General features: G+C 30.4%; 1 protein-coding gene across 1 annotated transcript in view; it reads right to left on the reverse strand.

Annotated features, from left to right (window-relative positions):
* Positions 1-23559, reverse strand: part of LOC127285765 (carbonic anhydrase-related protein 10) — a 175906-nt gene that overhangs the window by 52873 nt on the left and 99474 nt on the right. The window contains exon 3 of the mRNA XM_051311942.1: positions 20111-20247. Coding sequence (XP_051167899.1) covers positions 20111-20247 — 137 coding nt within the window. The remainder of the gene's footprint in view (positions 1-20110; positions 20248-23559) is intronic.

Below are 23559 nucleotides of genomic sequence, written 5' to 3' on the forward strand. Positions count from 1 at the left end.
ATACTTTAATAATAATGAGATCGATTCTGAAGAAAACGACTCCTAGTTAATTTATTGGGACTCACCGTCTATTCGACGATGACGATAACGCCTCGTCTCATTTTTATAACTTTAAATTTTAATTATTTTACACGAAAAAGAATAGAACACAACTTGACTCTACAAACACCAGGATGAGAATGAGAGTAAAATGGCTGACGAGTCAGACTCGAAAGCGTCGCTAAATAGCGACCTCTCTTTTCGGTGTCATTGAGATTAATTAATATTAAATAATATAATATCCGCGACCGATAATCGATACGCAGTCGTTGGTAACGCAGATCCCTACACTATCCGATGTTACATTGATTGATGCGAGAAGTCCATAGGAAATTGACTGCCAGTATTGATCGTCAACAATACAGCAATTTCGTATTCCTGGTGTTCTTGAATATTCGGGATGACTTCTGATTTCAATGATAGATAGTGATGTCCTTAAGGTTTTTGTGACCCGGCGAGAATCCTCTGTGCCTCACGAGAGTTTTCATAACAGAACGACAGGACAAATCAGAATCTCATTTATGGCTCAAAATTTCTGAAGTGAGCCACTAATTTTTCGATGGCGAGATTTTTATAAGTCAGATCAATAATTTTATAGTATTTTCGAATCAAAATAAGATCCTAAAGTTATATTGCAAAATTTTAATTTTTTTAAGAGTTATTGTTTAAACAATTTTTAAGCAGCCAATTAGTAAAAAAAGCTTTTCTACGGTTCCATTTGATGGATTTTGCTGAAATTTGGTATGAATAATGTACAATAACCATGCTTTCAAATAAAAAAAATTTGTTTCATTTTGTTCATAATTTGTTGAAAATAGCAACAATTATTATAAACAAATGAAAATTTAATAACCTTCTGCGCCTAATTTCGTATTTTTTCTTGTAAATTATGATTCCCTATTTTATCACGAGTATTTTAAAAAAAAAAAAAGTCAGTATATTGCATTAGGTCAAAAGTTATGGTACTTTTTCTCTTGACGCTCAGTGCCCTATTGACGCGCCAATATCATAGTTACTGACTCGCTATCCTCAAGACCGCGTACTGCGTCCAAATTTAACATGTTACATTAACAAATTTCCGTTAATAAATATACTTTATGATGCAATATTTTTTGTTTATTGCAAAAAATAATTTTTATTAAATAAATTCAACATACATATATAAACAATAAAAAATTTAAACATCTTCATTGCATGCGACAAAATTGTTTTGCATTATTTGAAAATCTAAGATTTTAATAAATGTTTAATATTTCTAAAGTTACATTGCAGATTGAAGAAAATATTATCTGAGAAGAGAAATTTTGAAATAAACGTAATCGTTTTATTTCAATGTTGTGTTTACAATATTTTAAAAAAATAGGGCCTACCAAAAAAATATTTAAAATTAAAACAATGATTTAACAATGTTATTATTTTCAGAATTATATTATTTGGTATTCGCCAGTTTCTACTTTAAGCAAGCTTAACCGTGACTGCTTCCTTTTGACCAGAAAAAATTTTACACAATAATGTGTTGTTTTTTCCTGGCTGATAGCAATGAAATGATCGTGTTTGGTTAATTGTTTTAGCAGTTGAAAATCGTAACTCTAAACTTTTTCTATGATTTTCAAGCTCTTCATTCGAACACAGGCAAAAATGAATTTTTTTAAAAAATCCTCTTGCCCACTCGTACAATTGTTTTGGAGTTGTCAAAAGAAGATTAGTGTCTTTTTGCAGGGATGTGAAATATGCATGCCTTTTGACCGTGCCTCCTACTCCGTCGCAAGCGCCTTTGCCGTGGGCGGTTGCAAAAAAGTGCCACTCTGCATCAATTCCGAAATCATTTTTATGATTAGCCAAATTTAACAAATTATATTTGTTTTTATATTGAGACGTAGCTCCATCGGAAAAGTAATAAATTTTTTTTAATTTTTTGGCACCAAATTTTTTTTTTAAATGCTCAATTAATTTCTTGTTGAACAAGTGAACAGCTGTCGAATCGTGTTGCAAATTCTCCGAAAAAATTACAAAGTTTTCGTTTTGTAAATTGCCCTCTTTTTTATAATATGCAACGTGAACATGTAGCGTGACTTGGTCTTTACGCCAATGTTGGGCTTGAATTTCATTTTGTATTTTAAAAGAATAATTTTCTGAAAAATCCTCTGTGACTATGAACTCTCCTTCGCCTATTTTCTCTTTCAATTTTGATAAATGCTCTGCCTGAGATTTAGCTATGAAATCGTGCTTTAAAAGTGCCAATAAATCTGTTGCAAAATTTTCTAAAAAGACCTTCATAGATTCAGTGACGATCGAAAATTGACATCTACAAAAATATGTTTCATATGAATTAATTGTAAATTATTAAGAATGAAAATGTAAAGCATAAAATTATTACCTGTCAGTCGTGAGCCACTGATGAAATGAAATCTCCTTTATGCCCTGATTTATAAAAATTGATTTTATTTCTTGCAAAATTATTTTTGTGCCAGGGCATTTTTTGCATTTTAAAAGAAAACATTCAGAACAAGAATTTTCACAAACAATTTTTTTTAACATATCACAGTAAGAATAAGGATAATCTATTTGTTTCTTAAATAACTCCTGTTTTAGGGCTTGTATTTTTAATCTGATATTTTGGTGCGTTTTGCAAACGCAAACATTGTGGTTGCCTTTTGCTCCAACTAATACGCATTGAGGTGGTCTTAAACTTTGAAATTTCGAGAGAGAAATTTGCACTTCGGAAAATTCCTTCAAAAATCGGGAGTGTAACTCGTTAAGGTTGCCCATCAACAATCGTTTCTATAATAATTTTAAAAATGGATGAAAATCTGGATTAAATTAAAAGAAATTAAAAGATGGATAACTTGAGACCAAACTAAGAAATTTAAATTAATGAAACTATACTCTGTTTTTCCATGATAGGCACTTTCAATTATTATAAACTCAATATTACTCATTTATATTACAGGAAAAATGTTATCAATTATAAAATCTCATCTAAATAAATTTTAAGTTATAAAACTTTAAAGTTTAAAGCCAACAAAAATTGGAATATTTTGCATTTTTTCAGAATACAGTAAACAATTATCCTAATAAAAAATTTAAATTTAAAATTATCTAATGAAAAATTAAATATTAAAAAACTTACTGTTAAATGCTGTCGTTTTCCATCAATTACCACTGATTTGAAATCTTTTCTCCCAGGTAACACACGACTCACTTCGTCAGATAGGTAAAATTGATTTACTTTTTTCTTTATAGATAAGTCCATGGGGTGACCAGGTTTTGGATCAACGTGAGATGCATATCCCTTCTTTAAGCGCAATTGTTTTGCTCTAGCTGCTAAACGACGTGAAACGCTGAACAATTTTGCAGTTTTTCGAACGCTCAAGTCAACTGGAATTGTTGTTAAAAGAAAAATTTTTTCAGATTTTGATGTTTGTTTTGAAATGGCATCTTTCAAGTCATTGACCCACATTTCGTTCAGCTCGTTTTCTAAAGGTTTCTCACCCCTTAATTGAATTTCAATTTTTTCAGACACTTTTAGAAGTTTGTTACGTTCTTCATTGGAAATATCCAGTTTAAATTTTTTGCCAGATGATCTCGTAATCGTTTTCACCAAATCTATTAAATCATCACTTACAATTTTATTGCGAGGTTCTTCTGGAATGTAATTTTTGTCTTTTGAAATGTTGTCTTCATCTTCGTCACTCGATTCAATAATACGTACACTTTCAATTTTTTCAAATTCATTTCCCTGCACAGTGTCAGTTTGCTTATATATCACGGATTTACATGACGTGCAAATATACTTCCCGACAAGATTAGTAAATTTTTTATCAAATTTTTCAGTCACTAAATGAAGGTTTTTCATCACACGTCTATGATTTTTCTTTAACAAGGGGTTGCAGCATACATTTGGTGACGGCATTTTTATTTTTCATGAGAAATAGAAGCAGAGTGTGAAAAATATTTGTGATATAAGGTTATAATTTTCATAAACAATAAACTTTAAAATACTCGTGAACGAATAGGCATTTAAAATACTTACGTATACAAAATATTCTGTACAAATAGAAAAATTATTAAATATTATGCAGATATAATTTTTTATTAGTAAGGGTAATTACAAATAAATATGAATTTAAAAATTAAATTATACACATGCACTCAAAAAAACAGCAAGGTCCAAGAGCGCGCTCGTGTTCTAACGTGTTTCAGCGTATTCGTCCGGCGCGGCGTTCCACTTAGTTCTCGGACCGCGATCACAAATATATTAATAACTTTTGACCTAATGCAATATACTGACTTTTTTTTTTTTTAAAATACTCGTGATAAAATAGGGAATCATAATTGACAAGAAAAAATACGAAATTAGGCGCAGAAGGTTATTAAATTTTCATTTGTTTATAATAATTGTTGCTATTTTCAACAAATTATGAACAAAATGAAACAAATTTTTTTTATTTGAAAGCATGGTTATTGTACATTATTCATACCAAATTTCAGCAAAATCCATCAAATGGAACCGTAGAAAAGCTTTTTTTACTAATTGGCTGCTTAAAAATTGTTTAAACAATAACTCTTAAAAAAATTAAAATTTTGCAATATAACTTTAGGATCTTATTTTGATTCGAAAATACTATAAAATTATTGATATGACTTATAAAAATCTCGCCATCGAAAAATTAGTGGCCCACTTCAGAAATTTTGAGCCTTATTTATTACAAAGTCATTCCTTGCAAGGGCTGGGCCTAGAGGACCTAACGACATCTTTCTTTAGATAAGATATCCTATTTTGTTTCACAATAAATCCAATCATTGATCTTTTCCACTCCCTACTCTAAAAAAATATTCAGCCCCAAATTTGCACCCGTCTTAAAAATTAAGGAGAGATAGCAATATTAAAACTAAAGACTTTAATGAAAAAGTTAGTTCAGTTCAAGTCAGTTCAGTTTAATTCTCTCAGTTCTTCTGTTTCCAATTCTTTCAAATTACAAGGTCATTCTTTTGAATCATTCAATATTATAATTATTAGTCCAGAGATTAGTAACTTTTATTTTCAAAGTTCCAGTTCAAGATATCAATACTGTATATCAAGAGTTTAAGGTTCATTATTGCATGGAGATTTTTCCACAATCATCATAAATAAAATTGTAAAAAGTAAGTAATTTTATTACTTATCAATGTTCTTTCTTTTAATTCACTTGTCAAACTTCTAATTCCGAAGGACGTAATGCGATTAATTTGCGCATTTTAGTTCCTTCATTCCTTAAAAAATTTGCTCATTATTTTTTTATATACCTTCCAAAAAGATTTTAGTGCATTTACTCCATTATTATCTTTTCAATTCTTTTAAATTTACCTCCTTTTAAAATGGAGGTAACACATACTTGATTGGATTCCTATTGTCATCTATATACAATTATTTTAAGTATAAACTCGTAATTTTTTTTCTCTTACAATACGAAAAAACGCACTACTTTATTTAGATGAAAAGTTTGAAAACATTTAAGTCCTAACGTCTGGAAATCCCAGGTCTATGTCAAGAGCAATAAACGGTCATTCACCCCTCGATAATGGTTGCAGCTGGTAGATAAACAGATAAGGCAGTATTCGAAAACTTTGTAAGCAGTTGAAGGTCCTCACAGCAAGTTTATTGATGTAGGTCCAGAGTTTGAATTACTTTGTGCGGAAATACAAAGATTTCAAGTTTTGGTTAATAAAATGTTGATGACACAATTAATATACACTTTGCAGGCAGACAGTAGGTTTTGCACCTTTTTAATATATATGGTAAAGAATACTGATGAATAGAAGTTAATCACAATTGTTGCGAAAATTATTCTGTTATCAAGGATACTGATGGTGGAAATTGCGCTGTTAATAAATGATCTATTATTATTATAACATGCATTAATATAAACTAAAATTTTAGTGAGTTTGTCTAACGAAATCGACGTATCCTTAAATGCTCAAAGTCTTGTAGAGTTTCACTACAAGTTGTTGAGTTTACTGACTTGGGCCTCAACTGAAGGGATTCGGCTTGCATTGCCGGAAGAAGTTGGTGAAACGATACTGCGCAACTTAGCGAGAATTGTTCGTAGCGTCGACACTTACTCTTATCAAGTCTGTACAGTATAGTCAAAATTATTAAACTGTTATTTATATAAACTGTCATAAAATTTGTTTGCTCCCAGCTGACAATTATTAACTGCCATAGCATACAGCATCCAGCTAACATTAGTTAGCAGAAGCAGCTAATAAAATTGTCATCCATATAATAGTAATTAAAATCATTAAAATTAACTGATTTAAATGCAAGATAATTTTCAAATCAAAGAACATATAAGAATTGCCTTCCTTACATGAATACATTAAAGGATTGAATTCTAATCCCCAAAATATGTTATATTTAACTGAAGTTTATCCTGAATTTCATCAAGAGTATTAGTACAAATTTTTTTTTACCAACGTTTTTGAATTCCTTATATATATATATATATATTTCTTTCGTATCTTTGAAATCATTTTACTACTGTATAAAAATTTTAAAATTCAAATATTTTCGCGTACATAAAAATATGAATTTTTTGCTATCTTAAATATCCGCTTAACATTTCATACCAAGACAATAAATATTAATATTTTCACTTGAAAATAAAATTTGTTGACATATTCTAAATATATATATTCTACATCGTTAACAAATAATTTGTTTTTTAAGAGTTAATAATTCATTTTGGTAATTTTCACTCGAGTTTATCTAGATTATAAAGGAAAATGAATTTAACGAGATTTAATGTTTTATTTTTCTCTGGCTGGCGCCCGGCAATTCAATTAATTGCTTTTAGCTTACATAAAGATATAATGTGCCATTTACAGTATATTCTGGTTATTCATTAAAATTTTTTTCAACGACGTTCAAGAATACATTTATTTTCGTACAAAAATGAAATCCATATCTCGTCATCTGGTAAAAAAAAAAACAATTTTCAATAGTAAAATAAATCTCTGCTGAGCTTTGCGCAAATTTTTATGAATATATCTCATTTCAACAATTTAATTAAAGTAAAGTGATTATCGCGCTCTATATTTTTATCACGTAAGAGAGAGGGCATATTCTACTCTTGGTTACAATTAGTGAGATGAGCAAAGTATAAAAATGCCTTCATTTAATATCATAAATTTCCCTTTTAAAAAACAAAAAGCGGAAGTTTTAGAGTCAAGAAATAAAAATGCATAACAAAAGAAAAATATTTAGAAATTAATTTCCTTATTTTCAATAGACGACTCTCAATAACTTGAAATATCACTAATAAATTGGTTCACAAAAGACTATATAAACTTTGGGTGTGTGTGTTTTTTTTCAAATCTCAGAACTGAATGTTCCCCATTCCCTTACTCTAAAACTCAACTGCTTCCGGGAATGATTGTTCTTCGTCTAACTTTACACAACGACCAGCGGCTGTGTGCTTCTAGCTTATTTGAACTTCGGACAAGAACTAGGGCAGTCTTTGCACTCTCTTTCTCTTTCATAACAGAGGGTTTTTAAAACCACCTTTGCCAACTCTCCCCATGATTTCTAGAAACGACGAACGAAGGCCAACCCTCAGGTGTTCCTTTGCGCGACCATTCAACTTTTCTTGTGATTCGAACTTGGGGAAGTCGTAGAAAAAGCCAAAAGGACGTTAACCTAAAGTGAGTGTCGACAGCACGTGACTCCATGCCACGCCACGTTGCTTGAAAATATCCAAGAGAATTTATCGCAAGGTTAATAATAATTCCCCCTCGTTGATGTGGTATAGCTTAAGAAATCGAATTTTATGTTTGGTTTTTAATGAATCTTCCAATTTCAAATTCACAATAATTCAAGATTTTAATATCTACAAAAACCAGATGAAAAGAGTTTAATTTAATATATGTATATAAAAATCAATATAGAACGCGGCAGACGAATAAATACAGGCAGGGAAATCTTTATCCTATGGATAAAGAACATTCGAATATCCTTCTAAGGGGGAAATGTGTAGCGCAATATCGATTTCCGTTAAGCTTTTCTAGGTATGGTTCTTTAACTTCAATTTTCGTCAGTCTAGACACATTCAGATTAAATGATTTTTTTTTTAAATTAATGATTCTTATTTTAAATAATCAATCAAGGCAAATAATATATAAACAGAATTGTAATAGGTTCGTGTTATAATTTTAATTTTGAAAATTGAAAAAAATCCACAATATAACAAGAGCATAAATTAATTGATAATTTTTAAAAAGCTAAAAAAATGTTTACATCAGCAATCAGAAGTGAGTGTTTCATAAAAATAACATTAACTTAAAATGGGTGTGTCGTATATATCAACACAAGCCTAAAGGTGATGTGCCAGAAAAAATCACGCATACAATATGTATGAAAAAGTCACGACTCATAAAGCGTATGACACTGATAAAAATAAGCCATTAAAAGAAACGTGCATGAAGAATAATAGGTTTATATAAATTGAAAAGATGACATCTAAAAATAAGAGAAAATATTCACTGCAGTAAATAGGTTTTAGTTACAAGTATTTGTTGAGGCCTAATTATTTTTACGATTAATTCCAAAATTCTGATAAAGAATTATATTTTAATTTTATCATTCATAAATAAATTTTTTTGCAATATAACTTTTAAACTACACAGTGGAAAAAAAATCACGCGTAGTGCTTATAGCGGTATAGCAGAACGCTATTTTTTTGTATTTTTCTAGTGATTTTAAATTATGCAATGACAACTCTCGTACGGCCTCAGAAATATTGTGGATTGTAACAATTTTTAAGGAGAATAAAGATATCCAGTAGTATGGTGAAAATAAAAATATTTATGCGGAAAGTTTAACAATTGCTAAAGGACAAAAAGTAAAATCTAATTGTAATTGATTTATATTTATATATTCCTTCCTTTTTGCTAATATCATGAAATTTTTACATAACATCAATTTCAGTTTCAATTGTATTTGCCCACAGAACTTGATACTTGTCTCTGATGGGTGACTTTTGTTGGTTTCTTATTAATAGAAAAACTACTACTAAACATAAAAGAAAGACTAAATTATCCATAAGTCATTTTTAATATGTTAAGGGGTTACACCACTGTAGAATTTTCAAAAAATCGAAATTTTTTTTTGGCTTAAAATTTTTTTTTGAACCATCTAGAATAAGGGATAAAATGTTTTATATCAAGCGGAAAATTTTTTCCTTAAAATTTCGCATTCCTTCCCAAGCCGTGCCAGCTGCTCTAAACCGACTATCTGCGGTAAATTGTTACCTACTCGTCGGGTCCCTATTTTTGGTCGAAAAATCGACTTGTAATTTCAAAGGCTCGACAATTTAACAAAAATGAATATTTTTAAAATCGGCCACGTATTTTTGTAGCAATTCTAATGTAAATTAAGAAAAAAAAATTTATTTTGTTCCACATTAACTTTTACAACCTGTGTGCTGAGTGCAGTGGAGCCTCTCTAATAAAAACCATCTTCGAAGAACGGCCGTAACTCCGCCATTTTGTAACTTTTTTAAATAAAAATATGCCTAACAATATCCTTCAACTTAATTATTTTCCTATTTTTCCTTTCACGAAAAAAAATATCAAAAAGAACATTAAATTTCATCCTGCTACAGTGGTGTAACCCCTTAATCTGGATTGTTGCTTACTGTTTGCGGATAGTTTACATACAAATTGTGGAGTCATTTTGGATTCTATTACTTGTAAGTTAAATAAATCCAAATCATATATCTCAGAATTTCGCCTAAGAATATTTTTTAATTACAAATAAATATCAGATTTTCCAAATAATGATGTTACAGCACGAGCGAAAGGCGAGGTTGAATTTAATTTTATAATTAATAAAATCAATTCTAAAATTTTGGAGGAATGGTAAGCTGATTAAGTCAAGTTAGTATGGATTGACCATTTATTTTTATGTAAGAACGTTTGTTCCTATCGATCTTATGGGGGTCGTCTTTTAATTAATTTTACTATTAAATAATTGCCCTTTCACTTATAGTTGTTAAATTTAAATGAATTTACGTATATGAGAATTTCAATGAAGAATTTTATTGATATAAATTTTGTATAATTTATTAATATAAATGGATAAAATCAAAATGTTACATGAATGTTTAATGTTAAAAAGTGTTGTTACAATGAATTGTAAATTGTTAAATGTTGTACTTACAATTACCTCTGTTCAAAGGGTAGAAACAAATATAAATTGACAAGTTGGCACTTGTCCTTGACGCTGTGAGTTTTTACAACTCCTGAAAAGGAACGGTTGAGACTTCCTCACAATTTTTTAGTTCGTAAACTTCAAAATGCACACACGTCACGTTTGCAAAATCGTTAAATTGAGAATACACTAATACGACGATTAACAAATAAAATTTAATGAATGAGAAGCTTACAAATCTGGCGATGATGATTACTTGCTCGAAACCAAAAAACGAGTAAACATATACTGTTTGAAATGCAAGAGTTACAGTCTTAATAATTTTAAAGTAATCGAAGGGTCAAACTCACGATAGTAATTTCACGTTATGAAACGAACTATGAAATGATTCCGGAGCTAATAACAATGCATTTGCATGGGTTTTTTATACTAGAAAATCATCCTTAGTGGAAATAAATAAGTTCAAAGATCACCCCATCTCCAAGCTTAATTCTAACCCCCATAGCATCGAAACTTTCCTAAAAATTTATTTGAAATGTTTGTAATATTTAATTGCAATGTTTAGTGAAAATCATTACACAATTTTCACTAAACATTGCAATTAAATATTTCGAACATTTCAAATAAATCTTTAGGAAATCTTTAGGAAAGTTTCGGTGCTGTGGGGATAGACTTTTCATAGAATTGAGACAATTCTGAGAACTTAGATGGACACCTGTATCGCATAGCGCAAGTATCGCTATTACATCGACTACAAGCCTCTTTCAATAGTACAACGCTAGAAAACTGTGCTTGCGCCTCGCTAAACGCATACATAAGTCATAAGTCTACTCGTTGCTAGAGAGTATTGTGCGTAGTAGCGTCAAATGGCATAGGTGCACTGAGAGAAGAAAAGCACAGAATCCGTACTGTGACGAACGCCGGCCGTGTAAAATGGCTGTCAGTAACCGTTCTTTAGTTTTGTTCAGTTGGTGTCGTTCATAGTTCAGATACTAAGCTCTAGCAGCGCGGCAGCGGTGTGAACTAAGTTATACGGAATCTGTCTCATAGCGACCGACAGATACTATACTTCTGAACAGTTCCATATCTGTGTACAGTATCTATACTCAAGCCAAGCACAACATCCATTTCACATTTTAGTACGGCATCTATTACACAGTGACGCTGCTGTTGCGCTCAACTTGGTGTACAGATGCTGAACTTCTCCATTTGAGATTCCGTGCTTTTCTTCTCTCATTGTGAGTGATTTTTAGGAATTGCCCACCATCAGGCTTTTGATATTCAAGTCAAAAGTCAGCCTATGCTATTTGATACAAGTGAGAAATTAAACATTGCATAGAATTTTATACTTTATACAGCTGCAAAAACAATTCCTAAGAATTATCTAAAGAATTGCGTGGAAATTATATTAGGAAAGTTTTTATATTGTTCATTATTCACATACTTTTGAATAATAGAATTTTGTAAGCTTAAAATATTGAAAATATGAGGTTTGTTAATTTAATAAAAATAGGTAATTGAATTTTGAATAATATTGCAAAAAGAAATAATTAATTTTAAAGAATTAGGGCGAAAACTAGTATAGATAGTTTTCGCTCTTGTTCAACAACCACACGCGATTCCTCAGCATAGCCCTTCTGTAGCGGGAGGTAAATATAGATATAGACACATGTAATAATATATATGAGTCAATGCTTCAATATAATATTAGAAATAATTATAATTTTAGATTATCAATTTTGAAAATATTAAGAATAAAGATTTGTTTACTATTATTTTTACTACTTATTATATGTCTATATAAATAAAATATATTTTTAATATATTTTTAAAATTTTTGTTACTGAGATGTAATAATGATTTCAGATTATTACGAACTCATGTCGGATTCAATTTTTTGACAATACTTAATCAGAAATGTTGCGTAAATGTAAATTGAGAAAAAAAATTTCATTTTGTTCCAGATCAACTTTTGTAACCTGTGTGATGTGTGCAGTGGAGCTCCTTCAATAAAAACCATTTTCGAAAAACAACCGTAACTCCGCCATTTTGTAACTTTTTTTAAAAAAAAAAAAAATTTTACAAACATAAAAATATACCTAATAATATTCTTCAATTTAATTATCTTCCTATTTCTCCTTCGACGAAAAAAATAGCAAAAAAAAAACGTTTAATTTCAACCTCACAGTGGTGTAACCCCTTACAAGACTTTTAAATTAACAAATTATTTTCTTCACGGAGATGTTCAATTAGAATTATCATTATAACCATCTTGTTATAAAACTGTTCATAGAGTTAAATCTGATAATTAGTTCTAACTTTCGCACTATTATTCAAGAAATTGTTGAAATTACTTCAATTAAATATTGTTAATTCCGCATATTTATTTTAATAAACGGTCTGACTTAATTAATATTAAGAATTAAGTATCAGAAAGGTTTGTATAAGTCAATAACAGCAAACTAAATACGTAATACAATTATATTTCTTCAATTGTGTGTGTACAATTGGTAAAGTGTGTTGAAAGTTACGTTATGTTATTTGAAAATATACCGTGATTCGCGAGTTACAATACTAGATAATCGAGAATGAAATTTTATATGACTAAAGGATCGCGATAATAATTCTCAGTAGTCGACAAGTAGTTTTATTCTGATTTGTAAATTGTGAAGTTTTATGCAAAGAGAAGTTGAAAATTTTGGAAGGGAAGATCGACGTTTTGATTTTTTTGGCACAGAAGGGCACCAAGTTCCTTAATTGGTTATTTTTGAGGAAAAACCCAAAAAGGTGGAGAAACCTAAAATTCGGGTAACCTGGTTGGTTTTCCATAGGAACACCCACAAAAAAGGTGGCGTTGATACAACTTTATGAATTTTACAGTACATAGACAAATCTGAACGAAAATGTTTATGGGTATATGATTAGGGTTTGAGAGTAATTATCCTAATCCCCTGAACGTAGTCCCTTCTTTTACAATGGTCATATAATTTAGAAGTAATCTTCTGTGAATTGGAACTTAATAAATGATATTCTGTATACTTTGCTCACAATTTTATAATATTTATTTAATTTCTATTTCTATTTCTATTTCATTTATTAAAGGGACATGCCCTTTCGTACAAAAGTACTCCTAAATTCTAATAGTTACGTAAGTAACAATACAAAATATAAAATATTAACTAAATCTAGGTAGGCGCTATAATGGTTAAAGTTCAGTATAAGTTTATACACTAAAGAATAACATAAATGAAATTACATTATTATCAAAGGAGAAGATTAATTTTTGATAAATTGAATCTGCTTTACCATTATATCAATTAATTTCAAAAATAATTGTTATTGTTCAATAATACTGATTTTCTCTAAATCACAATGTCTACATTTAGTTCTGTATGTATTTCCTTAAATCACTTTCATAGATAGAAATAAAATAAGTTTCTCTAGGAACGGACACAACCTTGGGCACCAAGTGGGGAAATCACTACAGATTCTCCTTACACGCATCTATTTGGACTGTAAGAGTGGATGTGCGATTTCTAGGAGGGATTTTAATTATGGTTTGGGATTCCACGCCGGTAGACCATTGACACATACATTTTTCCGTCTAATCGACGGGTCTCTAGTTCCTCCCTCACTCTCTTAATCTCCTTCCTCTGCATAACCGTCCTGTCATTCGACATCCAAAGATCTTCCAACTCCCTTGAACGTGTTGAGTCTCTTTTGACACTTACAAATTTTTTTTGAATTACTTGTGCCTTCTCTTCCGTCTCACATACAATCTTAACAGGGCGAGGCTTACGAGAAACCTGCGCATTAGAACCAATTCTAAATGTGCGTATATTTTCAAGATCATCTGTTTGAATGAATTTTTTTAATTTAGTCGTAACCACAGATTTCAAAGAACAACTATTATTTGACGAAGTGTCAAATTCTGGAAGATTAAATAAAACAAGATTGTTCTTTCTTTCATTTCGATCAACAAGTTCATTTATACAGACATTAGTTACTGAATTAGAATCAATATTTGTAGAACCATTTGCCTCAGATTTATCAAGTCTCTCTTCGACAACATTAAGACGCTCTGTCAAATCAACAACTCTGCTTTCCATATTACTTAGCCTACACAGTGTGTCATCGAGTTTTTTGTTGATATCTGACATGTTTTCAGTCATATTGGCAAAATTATCAGAAACTGTTGTTGATAAAACCTTAATAGCTCTCAAAATACTATCCAAGTTAACAGAGGTTTGTGAAGATTGAGAATTATTTGAAGGAGACAATGACCTAGGTTTACAACATTTGGTGAACGACCCATCAGGCAAAGTAGACAGCTGTAATGCACAGCTGGGATGATAAGGAAGATTACACTTCCTACACAAAGTAGTTTAAGATAAATATAAAAATAATCCAAAAATTTATGTTAGTATTGTAAAGTGTACTGTTGTATTTAATTCTTAACCTAAGTACTTATTATAATTTCGACAAATTCAATTTATTATTACAAAAAAAAATATGAGTTGGGAAGCAACAAATATTGTTCGTCATTTTTATTTCTTTTTAAATCTATTTCTCCGCCTTCTATATATCTATGGGGCGTTAATTCAAGGACGCTGATGGTGTTCATACGTACATGAAGAACTTTTGTCGACAAACACCAGAAAGTAAAGAAAAACATAAAGTTTTGAGATCTTTCGAACGAAAAAGAATAGAAGGAAAATCGAGAGAAAGAAAACAGGAGAAAGTAAGAGCTCTCTGCCTTTACCAAAGACGTACGTTCGAGGAGGTGTTGGTTCTATTGTTTAATTTAAGTGCCAAAGTTTTAACCGGGTTAAACGGCGTATAAATTCGCCTTGGCATTTCAAGGAGGTGGGAGAAGTTCTGGTCTATAGTAGTAGATATAGTATAACGGAGGGATTTTAAAGCTAGTAAAGGGCGACTCCTGCAAGCCCACGATTAAAGCCAAGAAGGGGGAAGGAGAAGTGACACCTCAACGACTCAACTCTTGTGGTTATAGCCAAATGGCGTTGAGGCTTGTACCAAGATCATAGGCTGACTGAGAGCTTTAAAAAACTTTTTATTTTTTCCCTCTTTCTCTCTCTGTGTGTGAATTTTTTCTTTTTTTTACATTTTCATCTCACTCTACTCATTTTTCTTTTTCTTTCACGTTTTGTCGGCGAGGATCAAACAATGGTGAGGCAGAAGGGGTTTGAGAAGGATTCAAAGGTGATAGAATGCATCCGATGTGCGCTAACCTTGCGCGCGTTGTCGTTTGGAGAAAAATTGAGATAGAAGAGAAATTCGCGTAAAGACCGTGGTACTAAAAATCCTAGAGAGAAAGTAAGAGACAGTGTTGAAAAAGGATGAGAAAGAAAAAATAGTCGACGACGACAATTCGTGTCTTCTTGGCGTGAAACGTTTGCCTTTTAAACCTCGACCAGGCTATTTACGGAAGTGCCGCTACTTTACCTTCTACGATTTGTTTTACTCTCCAAAAGTCGTGCAGCAGCTCACATTAATGGTTCCCAAAGGTCTGGTAACTTTCTTTCTTTCGAATTTTTTTCGAAAAAAAAAATTCTCTTTAGTATGTAATAAATTTTTCTTTAAAATTGAAGTGTATCAAAAATAAAAAATACTCTTTTGTATTTTAAACAATTTTTTTTCACAGTTAAATCCGCTGCTATGATTTGTAAATTCTGTGTGAATCTTTACGACTTCAGTCACCCTTTTTTAAAGTACCACAGTTAAAAAAAAACATAAAACTTGTATTACAAGTGTTGCGAAACACATTCTTTAAATTTGCCAACAATAAAAAAAAAATTCCGCAAAATAGCTGCAAAAAAATATATAAAATAAATAATAATGCAATTAAAATATTTAAAAAAGTTATGAAATAGTTAAAGAAAACTTTAAATGAAATTTAAAAATTTACGAGACAATAGAAGAAGATAAAAATAAAATAAAGGGGAACAAAATTTTTTTGAATAAAATTGTTTTAAGGGATATAAAGGTTCACGGTATATTACACAACGAGGAAAGCTCCTCTAAAGTTGGTGAGCCGAAGGAAATCTGAATAAATGTTTACTTAATGGAAAATTAGTGTTTCAAGCGTCTTTAGTTACTGCTAAGGAGGCGGTTGAGACTGCACATTACGAGGAGGGAAGTGGGTAATTAATAACTCTATTATCGAATTAAAGAAGATGCCCCAGGAAAAATTGCCAAGAGTAAAAGGAAAAGAAAAACTAAGAGTGAGAGAGAGAGAGGGGAAAAAGTTTAAGATCTACTACCACCCATAAACGATGACATTAACGTTTCGCTCTTATATAGATTATTAAGAGAGAATTTTAGATTTAAAAAAAAAATTATTTTCTTATTTAATCTCTTAAATTTATAGCTCTGACAGTTTTAATTATAAACTTATTTCTAATATTTGTTTTCTTTTAATAATGGCATAAAATTTTTTTTAGAGCTTTGAATATGTTCAAATAAGAAATACAGGTGCAGGTTAAAAGTCCTTGTTTCCGAGAAAACTCTGACTTTTACAGCATCTCGTACTTCTTATCGTGCACATCGTGGTTCACTTTCATATGCAGACGGTGTTTCTCTAACATGGAAGTAGTTTATGATCGAACCATCGTTCTGCCCTCTGTTTTCAAGCGATAAGAACCCAAGGCAAGTCGATGCTTGAAAAGTTATGGCTCATCTCTTTGACGCTAATCGATTCTAGTTCAAAAATATATTTCAAACGGGGTAGCGGCGCCATAAGAGAAAAGTGAGTTCCATTTGGGCTTTAAATATTATAAAGATTGAAGATTAAAATTCGGTTCTAGAATTTTTATACTCATGGGCTTTTTTTGTTGAATCGATTTTTTTTAGATGAACAAAAAAACGTTAAACTAGCCAAAGTGTTTGATTAAAAACCAAAAAATTAGAACAAACGTTTAGTCTCAGTTCTTTCTTCTATTTACAATTCTTTCAAGTTCCAAATCCATTCTTTTGAATCATTCAATTTTATAATTTTTTCCTCCAGTGATTAAGTCAGTTTTATCTTTAAAGTTCCAGTTCAAGATATCATTATTATATACCAAAGGGTCCAAGGTTCATTATTAAACCTGTTTTTCCCACAATCATCATAAATAAAATTGTAAAAAGTAAGTAATTTTATTATTTATCAATGTTCTTTCTTTTCTTCAATTCACAAGTCAAACTTCTAGATCCAAAGAACGTAGTGCGATTAAGTTGTGCATTATGCTTTCGTCATTCATTAAAAAATTTTGCTCATTTTTTTTATATACCGTCCGAAAAGATTTTTGTGCATTTAGTGCATTATTATCTTTTCAATTCTTTTAAATTTATTTCTTTTTAAAACAAATAGAGCACCGAAACTTTTCTAAAGATTTATTTGAAATGTTCGGAATATTTAATTGCAATATTTAGTGAAAATTGTGTAAAGATTTAAATGTCCCACTTGAATAAATGTTTAGCGCGAAACTTTCCTGAACATTTAAATGAAATATTTTTATAATTATAATTACGCGAAAATTTCATTTAAATGTTCAGGAAAGTTTCACATTTTGGATTATTCATTCCGTATTCCACTATTCTAATTCCGTATTCCACTTTTCACATTCCGTATTTCGAATTCCACATTCCAGATCCCACTGTCAGAATTCCGTATTTCAGATTTAACATTCCGTATTCCACTTTTTAAATTCCGTATTACGGATTTCACATTCCGGATCCCACTTTCAAAAATTCTGTATTCCAGATTTGATATTCCGGATTTCACTTTCAAAATTCCATAATTCACATTCCGGATCCCACTGCTCCCACAGCACCGACACTTTTCTAAAGATTTATTTGAAATGTTCGGAATATTTAATTGCAATGTTTAGTGAAAATTTTGTAAAGATTTAAATGTCCCACTTGAACAAATGTTTAGCGCGAAACTTTCCTGAACATTTAAATTAATTTTTTTTATAATTATAATTATAGTTAGGCGAAAATTTCATTTAAATGTTCAGGAAAGTTTCACATTTTGGATTATTCATTCCGTATTCCACTATTCTAATTCCGGATTCCATTTTCACATTCCGTATTTCGAATTCCACGTTCCGGATCCCACTTTCAGAATTCCGTATTTCACATTCCACATTTTCTATTATACTTTTCAAATTCCATATTCCATTTTAAAAATTCCGGATTTTATATTCTGGATCTCACATTTCAAATTACACATTCCGAATTCAACTTTTCAAAATTCGTATTTGATTTATTTTATTTTATTTATTGAAATTAATCCAACAGTCCGAAGACAAATAATAGGATTATACAAATTATACATAATAGATAACAAGAATAATAGTGTGATATAAAATTGATGAATTGCGCGAAAATAATATGTAGTAAAACAAAAAAATATAACTAAAATTATTAAATTTAACAATAATAATTAACAAAATAAAGATTTTAAGAGTAATCAAATTTAAATTCCAGTATTGCGGATTCCACATTCTGGATTCCACTTTCAAAATTCCGTATTTACCATTCCATATTCCGGATCCAACATTGAAAATTGCGTATTTCAGATTCCACATTACGGATCCCCCTTTCATAATTCCCTATTCAGGATTCCGAATCCCACATCCTGCATTCCATTTTTCACATTTCGGATTAAACATTCCGAATTTTACTTTTTACATTCTGTATTCCGGATTCAACTTTCAAAATGCCGGATTCCATATCCCACATTCTGAAAGTGGAATGTGGGAAGTGGAATTCGGAATGTGTAATATAGGATCCGGAATACAGAATTTTAAAAGTGGAATCTGGAATGCGGAATATGAAAAGTGGTATTCGGAATGTGGAAATCGGAATATGGAATTCGAAATGTGAAAAGAGGGATCCGGAATGTGAAAAGTGGAATACGGAATGTGGGGTCCGGAATACGGAATTTTGAAAGTGAAATCCGGAATGTGAAAACCAGAATATGGAAGTCGTAATACGGAATATGGAAAGTGGGATCCGGAATGTGAAATGTGGGATCTGGAATGTGGAATCCAAAAAAATTACGTAATTAACTCCTGTTATTAACAATGCCAATCCTACAATAGTCTTTTATAATAATTCGGTTAACGTTCTTCTAAACGTCTAAAGACTTCATTTCCCGGACCTCTTCTTCGAACCTACATATGATGATCTGTACTTCTGCAATACGTAGATCACCTTATTGGTAGAATCGACCAAAATAAATTCCTTAATTCATATTGAAAGGAATACTCCTACCATAAAAATTAAATTGCAATGAAGATCAAATTCTTTCTGAAGACAAAGGTTGAGTTGATCGGAAGTTGAAAGGCAAGTTTATAAAATTTTCTTATCCCGATAGCAGTACATAAAGTTCCCTTTGTGGTCAACAAGGTAGAAAAATTTAGTGGCTAGCTTCTTTTCGAATTTCTAACAAAAATGAAACTTTTTAATGATTACGTTAGCATACACTTGGAATATAACTTAATTAATTCCAATTTCTTACTCATTGAATTCATTATTTAATTCGAATTAATTTCCTAAAAAACAATCGGTAAATAAATTAAATCTAAATAAAATTTTTAATAAATCAAAAAAAGCATTTCTTTCATAGAATGTGAAATGTTTTTTTTTGAAAATTGAACATTTTCGCCAGGGGAAAATCGGATTTATATCCCAGCGACGTTTCCTTCCTGTAGATGGAACATTTATCAACTGTAGTATTTCATCTTAATTTAGGAAGAATGGAAAGTTGAAAGCGACAAGCATTTTGGTTCACATTTCGCCCTAGGAGTTGTATGAATCCCACAGGAATATAAAAAGACAAGAAATGTCAGAGAAGAAGGATTGACAAATTACCCTGTGTTTGTCCACATGCACTGGTCTCAGGTGTGGGTCGAAGAGCAACTTGTCCGGCTCAATGTTGATGGGACTTTGCCGTCTACCTTTGCTGCACAATGACCATTGTGGATTTATGAGGCCCCAGAAGGAAGGTCCTAAAATAAAATAAATACATAAGATTAATACAAAAATAAATCGTCATTTATTTATTAGTTAAGAAAAAAAAATTATCTTCATTATCCTAAAAAAACTTTACTATTATTTATCTAATTTACTTTGAAAATTAAATCCCTCATGATTAAAGCTGTCCAGATTTTCTGGATATTTCTAATTTTATAATATGAAACTTTCTCGATTGAATTCACAACAGAGTTTTTGACGTGTGGTAGAGTGAGCATCGCCTCCTCCAACTAGTTCAATTCGTAAAAAGAATTTTCAACTCGTTCCACAGGGGACTTCCCTCTCTCTCTCTCCACTCCCATGCCATTCACAACGCTTACTTTTCCTCAGAGAAATTCAACTTTTTCCTCTCCCTTCGAAACGAAAAGTCAATACTGAAGTAACTTCTGTTAACGAGGCCACATTATTGTTCATTGGAAAATTCACATTGTCCGCGCATGCAGAGCACGTAATGTGAATTACAAAAGTTGAAATTTTTTCTCAAAAGTGTGTAAAGTAAATTTATAATATATATACTAGAGGGAGTGAGTCTATGTCAAATGAAGAAAGTACTTCACACCTGTAAAAAAAGACCATTCATGGTAGGTAAAAACAAATTCAGTCCTCATGCCAGTGAGAGAAAGAGTTGACAAAGTCCTTTAATGTTGGTATTTCTCTTTGCAACCAAGTCCTCGAGAGATGGAAAGTGCGTTAGGAGGGTCGGCAATAAATTAATTCTCATATAAATAACACGCATATATAAAACTAATACGGCGGGTTGAACCGAGCACGTTTCTTTCTGACCAGAGGCTCGATTTTGTAATTCCATTTCCACTTTTTTAATTTCCATTCAAACATCCATTACAATATCCACTTTTTCTTATTTCTAATCCCACTTCCACTTTATCTAATTTTTATTCCCACTATTAATTCCACTTTCATTTTTTCTTATTTCTAATCCCATTTCCACTTTTTCTACTTTTCATTCCCACTTCCATTTCCACTTCACTTTTTCTGATTTTCATTCCCACATCCATTTCCACTTTTTCTAATTATTATTCCCATTTCCACATCCACTTTCTCTCATTTACACTCTCACTTCCATTTCCACTTCTACTTTTATTAATTTTCATTCCCACTTCTACCTTTATTAATTTTCATTCCCACTTCTACTTTTCTCATATTAATTCCTACTTCCATTTCCACTTTTTCTTATTTCCACTTCTAATAGTTTTCATTCCCACTTCCATTTACACTTTTTCACATTTCCACTCTCACTTCCACTTTTTCTAATTTTCATTCATTTTAGTTTAAAGTCCAGATGGTCGATTATGTAATTCCATTTCCACATTCACTTCCAATTTTTCTCATTTCCACTCCCCTTTTTCCAATTTTCATTTCCACTTCCACTTTGTCTCATTTCCAATCTCACTTCCACTTTTTCTAATTTTCATTCCCACATCCATTTCCACTCCCACTATTTCTAATTTTAATTTCCACTTCAATTTCCATTTTCCACTTTAACTTTTTCTAGCTTTCATTTCTACTTTCACCTTTCTCATAATAACTCCAACTTCCATTCCACTTTTTCTAATTTTCATTTCCATTTCCACTTTTCTCATTTCCACTCTCACTTGCACAAATTAGAAATAATTTCCTTCTGCAGTTAAATTAATGTATTTTGTTTACTCTAAGTTTGTACCAAGTTTCTTTGTTTCATTATTGTAGAAAATATAATACATTAACTATTTTGACTGTTGAAAGTAACTATTAAAAATAATCATTATTTCAATAAATGGTTTTCATAAATGATTATTAAAAAATTTATTAACATCACGTTTTGAGGTTTGAATATTTGTTTTTAAGGTACAATTTTTTATTATTTAGTTAGTGGGTGTGGAAATGAGAAAAATTGGAAGTGAAAATGGTAGTGTGAATGATAATTAGAAAAAGTGAAAATGAAAGTGAGAGTGGAAATTTGAAAAAGTGTCAGTGGAAACGGAAATAGGAGTGGATATTAGAAAAATTTGATGTGGAAATTAGAAAAGGTGTCAGTGGAAACGGAAGTGGAAGTGGAAATTAGAAAAGTGGATGTGTAAATGGAATGAAAATTAGAAAAATTGGAAATGAGAGAGGAAATAGAAGTGAGAATGAAAATGGAAATGGAAATGGAAATGGAAATGGAAATTAGAAAAAGTGGGAGTGGAAATTAAAAAAAGTGGATGTGGGAATGGAAATGGAATTACATAATCGATCCCCTGATATTCCTTCATCACGATATCACGTCACCGTGACTTATTTAACAATAATTAAACAAATGAAAAATTATTTTTAAATAAATAAATCAATAAACAATTATTTATAAATAAACAAAAATATATTTATAGATAAATGATTGTTTATAAATAAACTTTCTTCATTAGAAAAGTGAACAAGTGCTCCAACAAAAAGAAAAACATCTGGAAATACATCTAAAAGTTAGACTTTTAAATTGTTTCCATTTATTAGAATTCCGAAGCGATTACTAGAAATATATTATTTTTTAGAATTATTTAAATGATTATTATAAAAAATTATAATTTAAATATTTATTGTAATTAAAAATTTTAAAGATTATTTGAATTATAATTGTTTTAAAGTTTATTGTAATTAAAAGTTTGAAAAATTATTTTAAAATTTGCAATTAACGAATTATTTAAATAAATAAGCAAATAATTGTGTAATATAATTCATTATTACCTCGTTCCTATTCAGTTTTTTTCTTTTAAAAACTGAATTAAATCAAGAAATAGAATAGGGAAGATTGTAAGTTATATTAGAGTAGAAAAAATTAAAATAAATAAAAACCAATTCCTTTTAAATTCCTGTTATAACAACAAAACGAATACAAACGAATATCACTTTAATTTAAAATTTTCTTTATATTAGATCAGAAAATAATTTTAATAATCCAGAATACTTTTTATTCCTCGATATGTTTATAAAGAAATTCCCTAAGTAAAAAAAAATAAATATATTCGACCCAAAATGAATAATATAATTTCACCAATTGGAAAAAAATTTACTTTTATACCTTAGGAAGAAATTGTCCCCAAGCAATATGGGAACTAATTTTCTGAACTTGATAATTTATTTAAATTCTCTCGTTTCAATGAGAGTGAAGTGTCGATAATTTTCTAAAAGAATTCCACATATGGTTTCCGATTAATTTTCCTCGAATATATGACAAATTGATTCATTTTTTAATGTAATTAATTCGCTTATGCATACATGAAGTCTAATTGCACAAAATATATAAATAATAATGC

Source organism: Leptopilina boulardi, unplaced genomic scaffold (assembly GCF_019393585.1).
Source record: "Leptopilina boulardi isolate dan_hultmark-lab unplaced genomic scaffold, ZJU_Lbou_2.1 LbouV2_341, whole genome shotgun sequence".
In the NCBI taxonomy this organism is placed as follows: domain Eukaryota; kingdom Metazoa; phylum Arthropoda; class Insecta; order Hymenoptera; family Figitidae; genus Leptopilina; species Leptopilina boulardi.